This window comes from Triticum urartu, chromosome 2 (genome assembly GCF_003073215.2).
Source record: "Triticum urartu cultivar G1812 chromosome 2, Tu2.1, whole genome shotgun sequence".
Taxonomy (NCBI): Eukaryota; Viridiplantae; Streptophyta; class Magnoliopsida; order Poales; family Poaceae; genus Triticum; species Triticum urartu.
In genome coordinates, this window is record NC_053023.1 from 567168572 (window position 1) to 567179296 (window position 10725).

Consider the following 10725-nt stretch of genomic DNA (forward strand, 5'->3'; position numbering starts at 1 on the left):
TGCCCGGTTACTATTTAGACGCGTCCGCGCAAGTTTAAGGAACCAGATTTGCTAACCGCGGGCGTAGATGCTCTAAGCGAACATGGCGTTGGCCGTTGGCGTCGGGGGCGCATGAAAGCTGCTACAGCCGAGACTCGGTCCAACTGCCTCGTACTACCAGTACGTTCCCCGGGCGGGGCCCCCTCACGCAAGGAAGTCCGCGGCGAGATGTCACGCTATTCCCAGCGACTGGACCACATATCACCTGCCTGCTCGATCGCTTCCCAGTCTCAGAACTTCGTCCACTACTTCCCGCCCATGTCGCCGTAAGCTTCCCTGCAGGCTGCAGCCATATCGTCCACAGGCCGGTAGGCAGGAAAATTTCAGCAGCTCGGTGTCGATAGATTCCCTGCGATACAAGACTAGACGACAACAACAACAACAACAACAACTAGTCACTCAATCAGTCAGTCGCCTCAAGCTTTCTTCAAAGTTGCACCGGCGCTAGCCCTTTCTCTTTCTTCTGCGGTGTGTGCCGCCGGCCGGCGATGAGGTGGTGGGAGAGCGTCAAGAGCCTGTTCGCCGACGGCGGCAACCTCGGTTGCCTGTCCTGCGTCGGGAGGAAGGCGCCCGAGGATCTCCACTCCTACCCGATGGAGCCCGGTAATAAGTGATCCAGTCATCCAGAGTTCTTCAGCTGCTCCATCTGTCTCCCAAGTAGGAGTATATAATTCTGTTTCTGTCGTGTCCAGCGAAGCGGAAACGATCGCGCGGCGCCGCTCCGGCGGCGGAGGAGGAGCCGGGCGCCATCGAGGTGCCGGCGGTGGCGCTCCGGGAGGTGAACGAACTGACCGACTCCTTCGACAGGGAGAAGCTGATCGGGGAGGGGTCGTACGCCAAGGTGTACAAGGTGACGCTGCGGAGCGCGAGGCTCGCCGTGGTGAAGAAGCTGGAGAAGGCGTCCAAGCACGCCTCCAACGACGTCTTCCGCCGGCAGCTGGCCGTGGCGTCCAGGCTGCGGCATGAGAGCTTCGTCCGCCTGCTCGGCTTCACCATAAGCGGCGACCTCCGCGTGCTCGTCTACGAGTTCGCCACCATGGGCACCCTCCACGACGCCCTGCACGGTACGCACGCACGACCTGCAAAAGCCCACGCCATTATCGACCTCGAGCTATGCACTGACTGTCTGACACGCGACGCCATGGATGGCAGGGCCGAGGGAGGGCGTGGGGGCGCGGGAGGAGGTGGGGGAGAGGCCGGTGCTGAGCTGGGCGCACCGGGTGCAGATCGCGCTGGACGCGGCGAGGGGGCTGGAGTACCTGCACGAGAAGGCGTCGCCGCCGGTGGTCCACAAGGACGTGCGCTCCACCAACGTGCTGCTCTTCGACGGCATGAGGGCCAAGATCGCCGACTACAACATGTTCAGCCAGGCCGCCGACATGGCGCGACTCAACCGCTCCACGCACACGCTCGGCTCCTTCGGCTACCAGGCGCCGGAGTACGTGCCTTAACCCTACATCATCTCATCTCGCCGCCGGCGTCCTTGTTAATTGATTGTTATTACTAGCCCACGTATTCGAATTTGACGAACGTGTCCATTGCTTAATTTGCTTGGTTTCTGATGAAAAACTGAATGCTGATTTGACTGGGCACTCAGGTACGCGATGAGCGGTCAGATGACGGACAAGAGCGACGTGTACAGCTTCGGCATAGTTCTCCTGGAGCTGTTGACGGGCAGGAAGCCGCTGGATCGGACGTTGCCGCAGGGCCAGCGCAGCCTAGTCAACTGGGTGAGCAATGCTTCTCAGTCCCATAATCATCCTGCCCGTTTGCCAAGCTAAGAAATTGCCAATAATCAATTGGTGAAAAGGTTTAACAGACACTTGATGGTTGATGCAGACTAATCATTTTTTCTTCTTTCTGATCTAACAAACAAACTATAACATCAGTTCAAGTTAATCTCTTGTTCTTTTTCCTTTGCATAGCTTCTAACTAGAATTGACAAGTTTTACTAGTACTAAAAAAAAGAACAATGCAATTACCACCCATGCAGAACATTCTCAAAGGATCCAACTAGCTTCTAAACAAGACAGAATTAAGTTACCGTGGCAAACACATTTGCGTTTTCCATTCCGTTCTCAAACAAAGTTTGATGGGCCTCCTGCTCCTACCGATGCACCTGCAGGCATCTCCGCTGCTGACTGAAGACAGAGCTCAGGAATGCATCGACCCGAGGCTCGGCGACAAGTACCCTGCCACCGGAGCGCTCAAGGTCTCTCCACACGGTTTCATCTCGCATTTGTGTACCTGAATCCATCGCCCAATGTAACAAACCCTGCAAAATTTGGTTGGTGTCCCTTGCAGCTAGGGAGGATCGCAGTGCAGTGCCTCCAGTATGACCCAACCTACCGGCCGTCCATGGGCACCATCGCCCGCGTGATCAACTACGCCGTCGTGCGGGACCAGCAGGGCGTGGTCTGATGTTTGTGACGATGTGCGCGTGCCGGTGTACGTGTGGGGAGAAGTTGCTGCCGTTGCCGGGTGTTCTTCCTGCGAATCACCGTGCATGCCGTTGCCTGTACTAGTACTACTGTAACTTTTTTGGAAGTTATGTGCTATCTGAACTTCGTAAGCTTGCAAGCCATGTTTGAGTAGCAGTTCTTGCCATGCGAGAAAACCCTGTAGCCCGTCGACAGAAGCATTCTATTTATTCATGCTCATTTCTTGAACACACGCACAAGCATACTTCCTCCACAAGCATACTTCCTCCGTTCCTAAATATTTGTCTTTCTAGACATTTCAAACGGACTACCACATACGGATGCATATAGACATATTTTAGAGTGTAGATTCACTCATTTTGCTCCATATGTAGTCACTTGTTGAAATATCTAGAAAGATAAATATTTAGGAACGGAGAGAGTAGATGATAGGGGTACTATTTTTTCTTCTTCTGTTTTTGCGTCAAGAAATATTTGTGGGCACATAATAAACAGAGCGCTGAGCTCGTCAGGGAAATCTGACATGCAGCATTTAATAATGGCGAGTACATATGGATATACCGTTGATACAACATTGAGCACACCAGTTTAGCCAAAAGGCGCATGAGAAAAACTATCGTATATAATCAGTGAATTTGTATGGAATAAGTAATGTGTACCACCCCCTCATTTGTCGCCCCCAAAAAAGTTGGGGGTCAAAAAAGAAAGAAAGAATAGGATGGCCTCTTACATATAAATATTTCTTTTCCTTTTACAGTTTACAAGAGCATTTGGTTTAATCTACCATGCTACAAATATTTGTGGTTCGCGGCAAAAAGAATTTTCTTCTATACCTACCTGCATAACGAAAGGGGAACAAGCTCATCAAAACTCTTGAGAATGAGGTGCCTCATATGTTAAGGATTTGTAGTTACGTGTGCTAAATATAAATAACACCAATTAATAAAACAAAAGTAAGTTATTTCTGTTGCCAAACAAAACAAATTATTAGGTTGCTGTAAGCCGGTGGGATCACTTTAGGTTACGTTCGGCCCATGGATAACGGATGTTCAGGTAATACTTGTTACAGCCCTGAACTCTTTTCCTATACTGGCTGCCGTGACAGATGCCAACCACGATAGCTACATGTTGACGATGTAAGCAAAGCTGTAAAACACTGATTGCAATGGCTAAACTCTAGATGCAGCAAATTGGTTGTTTTGTCTGACAAACAATCGAAGTGGTGTGCCAACATAAATGAACAGTTCCACACTATCGTATTCAAGGTTCAGAACTTTGCGACAGCATGATTTACAAAGTAAAACAGTAACTTATCTCGAGATGAAAAACAAAAGTATGAGACTCACCTCAAATATAGTGTTAGATTGGCAACAATGGTTTTCTATCATCGCTAATGTGGCTTGCCTGAGATAATGAAAAGCATAGGAAATAAGTCAATATAACAGAAGAATGTTATCCCAGATTTTATTTACTCAAACGATGTAGCACTTACATCATCAGCAGCACCAGCAGTCATATTTACAAAAGAAGAATCGGATGACCTGCCAAGAAGATTTTATTTTATCAGATTAGATGTTCGGAAATATTTCTAAACAACACAAATGCATGCCATCACCAGTTAATATGCTCATCAATATAACAGAGAGAATCAATAAAACAGTTTATTAATGTATGAATATAGCACCATGTCGAAGAAACTAGACAAGAACTTCAACTGCAACTCCCAGATATTAGAAATTTGAAGGTTGCTAGTTGACGCTTTCATTTCATATTAACATTAATATAGAATAGAAAAACAAGGCAAGAGAAATATTCACCTATGTTTCTGTGCATCTCCCAACTCTAAAGTTCCAGCTGGTTTGTCATCTTTGACTTTGGCTAATGGCGAGAAAAACTGAACAGAAATAGCTCTTATATAAGTTCAGTTGAGAGTCAGGACCAACTTGGCACAACAAGCTAAAGAATAAGAAACAACAATCACCTGGTGCATTGAGATAAACACTATTGAGATGCCTAATAGAAAGTTAATAGTCAGGGTATGTCCCAAAAATGCAGCAGATGCTAGACCAGTAAAAATTGTGGCCACTGTTGATGAGTACTTCTTCAAAATTGTGTCTGCAGTATGATCTCAGTTAATCAGATGGAAATATGAGATTATGAAAGCAGATTTCAGAACGAAGGGCCAAGGACAGGTAAAAATAATATGGTACTCCCTCCGTCCCAAAATAAGTGTCTCAAACTTAGTACAACTTTGTACTAAAGTTAGTATAAAGTTGAGACACTTATTTTGGGATGGAGGGAGTATAAGAGAATGAAATAGCGATCATCCTTTACCTGCATATTTAAAGAAGAATGAAGAGAGAATTCCTTGCGCAGCATTGTTACAAATGAGGAAAAAAGTGGCCCTTGAATGCCCTCGAAGGATATCAAAACTCTCTGGCCCTGCAACACATGGGCCAAGTTTAAATTATACATAGCTAATGCTGCAATAGCCAATAGTCACAAGAAGACACAAGACGCCATGGGGCATTCATGAAATGACTCCTTGGTGTCCAAATATGTAGTAAGTTAACAACAATGTGCAATAGCACATGGCTTAAGTTCCAGACTTTCTAAATTAGGATATTTCTGCAAGATCCTAATGATGCTCAAACCACATAGACCATAGTTCGCAGCACAACATTTTGATCAACATATCAATAACTAAACAGCCATTCTATTTGCCTGCTTTGTAACCTCGCAGGTAAAACAGAAACCCCAGCTTGTGTACCACACCTATGTAGTTTGTAAAACCTAAAAATTACTCAGCAAGTGTTGTATGGAATCCTATTCTCCTAGCCGCACACATATAGACCTTCATAGTACAACAGTCTCAATGAATAACACCCTTATTTGTTGCCAATGAAAGCAAGTTTTCACTTTTCACATAAGATGGTTACCTTGAAATATGACGGTTCCTAGGATACCAAGGAGATTGAAAATTGCACCATAACCATACAGAAACACATTCTGCATATTATGTTAAACAGTTAGGATGAATGGAAGGAATAAAAAACAGAGGAAAGTGGGAATTGGGCAAGTGCATATTATGTTAAACAGTTGAATGCAAGTGGACCAAACTGGTAAGCATAAAAATGACATGATAAGGATGTTCGCTTATTGTTTTTAGGCAGAGAACATAGTACGGCATTATGCACATGGACTATTACTATTTGAAAGAGCTGGAAGACAATCCTTAGTCGGAATTACCTGAAGATAGATGTTTGTGTCGAACTGACTTTTTAATGCATACTCGTTGTAGACAGAGGCAAACGATGGGACAGTAACCTACAATTTCACATACATATATATACATGCATGAACTCTGGATCCAATAATGGTTTAGTCATCTGAAGCAACACAAAAAAGATAAATATAAAGATCAAACAGTTCAGTAGAAACTTACAAATATTAGTGTGTATATGTATGCAATTGCGGTGACTGGAAGACCAAAAGTTTTGGTGCCCTCAGGCATTGAGCGTAGTTGATTCACGCTGATTCCAATAAGCAGCAGGGCAAGGGCTTCCCACTAATATTTATCAGAAAAAATGGGGTTATTTATCAATATTGCTGAAAGCATTTGAATTACAGCGTTTGCAGAACACATACTTGTGTGCATTAGTTCTTCCTATATTTGATTAATTTGAAGTTGCAGTATTAACCCTGGTTCATTTTTAGCCAATTCAGGATTGCGGCTGAAAATGGCAACCATCACTGGTAGCAACTGATTTATATTAGTACTACAGAGGTCATGAGAAATATAGGAAACAAAGGGGGAGAACAGAACTTTGACAAAAGAAGTTCAACTTGCCTAATGACTTGAAAATTTCAAACAGATTATTAAATGGAAATAAATCAAATGTATTCATCCTAAGCCATTAATGCCTTTTCTATTTAAGAAACACCTAAAGAAGAGAAATTATCAGGTGAACACAACAGCATGAATCGGTATACAACTGTAGTTTAGTAAAGATATATAGATAGTTGCAATGCCAGCCTCACCTGAATTATAGAGAATTTCCTTCGCATTATAAACTTTAGGAGTACAGCTATGACGAGTACCTGGATTGTGTAGAAACGAGTATGATATTAACAGTTTTGCATTTTCCAAACAGATGTAAGCACGTATTCACAGACACTGCATGGCTAAGCTCGAGAACATGGTAATACATGAAAAATGAGTACCTTCAGGTTGCTTAGCATCTTCACAGTCGAGGGGTTGAAGTATAACTGCATCCGAAGTATAATAAGATACTTTACATGACAGAAGAATCACTTCCGGCCTCTGCATCTAGGATGCACCCAGCCATTTAAAAAATAATAATAGTTGTAACTAAAACCAATGTCATATGGAATACCAAAAGGTACAGCAGAAAATACTGCATGGTGTGCATTGATTTAATATATAATAATATAAATGCAGCAAAGGCTCCATGTCCAAACTCAAGAAAAAATTCAAAAAAATGGGTAGATGAGAAAATTAGGATTTGTTCATCATCTGTACTCCTACTATGATGGCTTTGATTTCTGCCTTTAGCGTAATCCTTTGTCTGACAAGGAAAGAAAAATAGAAGGCAGAACTAAAAGAACTATCAGAAAATCCTCGAAGGACAAGAGTACAAGTTGGTACTAAGAAAATCCTGCTGTTTGGTTGATACAAGTTACTAACAGAACTGATATGAATCCAGCTGGCTGAATATTAAATTTGAAGTGAATTTTTGAATTCATTAATTAAAATGTATGGTTTGATCCTTCCAAATGAAGGTGATAATGAATTTCCTTCTCGAGACGTGACAGACTTAATTACACTGTAACATAATTATCAAAGATGCATCGTCTCGTACATGTAAATTGATAAACTACATCAAAATAACTGTAGGTTTTGTAAATATCAGGAGTGCCAAAATATTTACTGGAGAAAATACGAGTACATTGCACAGAAGAATGGAAGTTCAGCCAGTTCAATGAACATTTACCTGCATGATAAACTTTAAGTAGTTGTTGATGGCATATAGTAGAGCGGGAATAGCTAAGAGTACATTGTTACGGGCTGCCTATACAAGAAAGGAATTGACAGGTGAAACAGTTAGTTACCATACTAGGTACAGAGCTATAATAAATAAATAAGATACGTGAAAACTGAAAGCAAGTCGGTTGGGCATAAAAACAACAAAAGAGATGAGCACCAATTGTTCCCAGGAATTGAAAACAAATAGAAACATTCTACATGCGGTTTAACATTAGAAGCAGAAGTAACATCAATTATTTTGTGCATGTTGAGCACAGTAACAAAAGAGTACAAGGCATTCTATGTTCTAAAAGATAAATCACCTGTACAAAGGTCGAAACTGACAGAAGTGACTTCTCCCCAACCTTCTGTTTTCTAGACTGTCAAATAGAAAAGCAACAACATTAGGGGGGTAACACCTTCAACGCAATAGAACACACACATGCATAAATTCATTACTGCCGGTCTAATAAAAAATAAAATTGTAGTTTCTACAACACTTTGATTACCATTGCCAGTATTGACAACGATGCACTAAAAAGTTGATAGTTCATAGCAGGATAGTATACAGATACAGATACAAGGACTGAAACACAAATAACAAGTAAGGAAAGGATATAGGCCGACAAGAACTAACCTCAATTATTAGCATTATCATAGCAAAGAAAACTTTTGTAACTTCCGTCAAAAAGTTAACACTGATGGGACTGAACTGAAATTTCCCATCAACCTTGCACATAAAGACTAGGATAGGCTGCAGAGCAAAGTTAGTTATTAGCACAATTGCAAATTGTCTGCAATCAGATACACACTACAGATTGACTACATGTTTGTACGAACTCCACATTAAAAATGTACAGGTAGCCATTAGCCGATTTACTATTTACTCTAGGTGGAACGCTACCGGATCTGCCAATATATCTCTTTGGCAAATTGATGATAATGCATTTTTAAGGGAAAACAACAACTGAATCTTATGACAACACTATAGCATGAAGTCCGCGGATGGTACCCGTGTTTGGGAAATTCAGAAAAAAAAATCTCCGGCAAATTGAGAGCACAAGCAAACTTAAATTACTAGAAGACATAACCATGCTCTATCAGAAGAAGCACATAACATGGATTTGGATTCCCATTATCATGTTACATTTTCCAGTGAAAATATGACGCATTCAATCCCATCCAAACAGGTGTTGATTGGATATGAAGTTAACTATCATATTGAAAATGAAATACCTGAAGGCCGACCAAGACGCAGTCCCCGGACACAAGAAGGAAGGTGAGCACGCGCTGTTTGGATGATATCTTGCTCTTGTGCTTGTCGTATGCCCTTGATATGCTCCTGGGGGTCCCCGCCACCACCTTGGAGTGGCAGACACTGCATTCCATCACCCCATTCCTCTGCATCTTCTCAAACCAACCAGGACCAGCAGCACCACAAACAGCACCAGCAAGAGATATATATCACTCTATAGCCGTGACATGTAAGGATTCCCTGCGCACACCTGTGTCCAAGACAAAAAAATCAAAATGAGCAAACTAATCACTGCAAACCGAGTAACTAGTACTCCCTCCGTTCCAACTTATAAGTTCTACTCCCTCCAATCCATATTACTTGTCGCTCAAATGGATGTACCTAGCATTGAAATACGTCTAGATACAACCATTTAATCGAAAAGTAATATGGATCGGAGGGAGTAACATTTGTTTGAATCGGATGCATGTAGACATGTTTTAGTGTGTTTGTTCACTCATTTCAGTCCGTATGTAGTCCATATTGAAATATTCAAAACGCCTTATAATTCGGAACAGAGGTGATATTAGTTAGTCTTTCCGTCGAAATTCACAACATTCCGCAGATTCACGTATATCAGAGCAGAAATGAAATTTAACAAAAATAGCATGGCCGACTGGCCGTGAACATAAAAACACGTACTAACTTCCAAAGCCCGATATGATCCCCCATGAGAAACTAGCTAGCTAACCCATGACAGATCACAAAACTCCTAAAAAAACATGCAGCATAGCTACTAAGTCATTATCAGGTGCAGAGCAACCGCGTGCTGCTACCTACCTACACCACTGGATCACAAGGTACACTAAACAAGTTCCAGCATCGCAGAAATGAGGAGGACAATGAAGATATCAGAAGAACTCGTGCCTTCGACTGTACCTCGGGGGAGTTGGGATCGGCGGGCGGGATCTCACAGATCTAGCCCCGCCGGAGCACCGGGAATCTGGCCCTGTCCGCTGGGCTCGGCGCCGCCGGGTTGCTTCGGCAACGCTCCCGGCAGGCGCGCGAGTGCTTGCGTGGGCGGGACGGCGGGTGGCGTTGCGAGATCTCGGGTTTGGGCGGGCGGGAGGGGGCAGGGAAGGGAGGTGTGAGCGCGGAGGTGGAGCCGTGGACGGGGAGGTGGCCGTGACGGACGGGAGGAAAGCGGGTGCGCCTCCGGTTTATTTATGCGTTTCGGGATTTGTTTTGACCTCCTTCCTCTTTGTTGGAGGAAATGTTGGAAAGTCCCCGAGTTTTACATCTTTCTTGTAGTCAGGCAGTCAGCCTACATTGGAATGCATTTATTTTGTTCAATCCTTTCTTTTTGTAATAGATCATGGATATGCAATGCATAGTGGTATGCCCTCCATCCAAACACATTGGCCTAATACATATGTCAAGTATGTCAAGATTTGATTTGACCATCGATATGATCAACAATAGATGAAATGTATGCTATAAAAATTATACTATTGAAAACTCCTTTTAAATATTGACATATATATATGTGTGTGTGTGTGTGTGTGTGTCCTAATACGTATTTTGAGTTTTACATTTGACCATCGATAATATTAATAATGTAAGAGATATATGTCACATGAAGTATACTGTCAAATTCATATTTAAAAGGAGTTTTCAATAGTATAATTTTTATAGCATACATATATATATACTCTCTCCGTCCGGAAATACTTGTCATCAAAATGGATAAAAGATGATGTATCTAGATGTAATTTAGTTCTATATACATCTCTTTTTATCCATTTTGATGACAAAATTTTCAGACGGAGGGAACATCAAATAGAGAGAGTACTATAAGATGTATACACCTACAGAGTTTGGTGCAAAAGCATATTGGACTAAAATAGTGCAATTTGCAAAGCGAACCAATAAACTTAGGCTGGCTCCGATGTTGGAGAGGTTTA

General features: G+C 42.7%; 2 protein-coding genes across 2 annotated transcripts; one reads left to right on the forward strand and one right to left on the reverse strand.

Moving 5' to 3' along the window:
* Positions 1-266: 266 nt before the first annotated feature.
* LOC125538814 (PTI1-like tyrosine-protein kinase 3) lies at positions 267-2710 on the forward strand. The gene is made up of 6 exons (XM_048702111.1): positions 267-642; positions 732-1103; positions 1192-1477; positions 1637-1769; positions 2165-2251; positions 2344-2710. Exons 1-6 carry the CDS (start codon positions 528-530, stop codon positions 2458-2460), a joined length of 1110 nt encoding a protein of 369 aa, XP_048558068.1. The 5' UTR covers positions 267-527; the 3' UTR covers positions 2461-2710.
* Positions 2711-2988: 278 nt separating this feature from the next.
* On the reverse strand, positions 2989-9940 carry LOC125538813 (CMP-sialic acid transporter 4). Its single transcript, XM_048702110.1, has 16 exons — positions 9701-9940; positions 8764-9032; positions 8165-8281; positions 7851-7907; positions 7496-7573; positions 6705-6749; positions 6522-6581; positions 5926-6048; positions 5730-5807; positions 5420-5489; positions 4815-4922; positions 4462-4595; positions 4298-4374; positions 3973-4021; positions 3827-3884; positions 2989-3317 (listed from the first exon to the last, which is right to left on the reverse strand). The coding sequence occupies exons 2-15, from the start codon at positions 8932-8934 to the stop codon at positions 3840-3842; spliced, it is 1212 nt and encodes a 403-aa protein (XP_048558067.1). The 5' UTR covers positions 8935-9032; positions 9701-9940; the 3' UTR covers positions 2989-3317; positions 3827-3839.
* Positions 9941-10725: the final 785 nt, after the last annotated feature.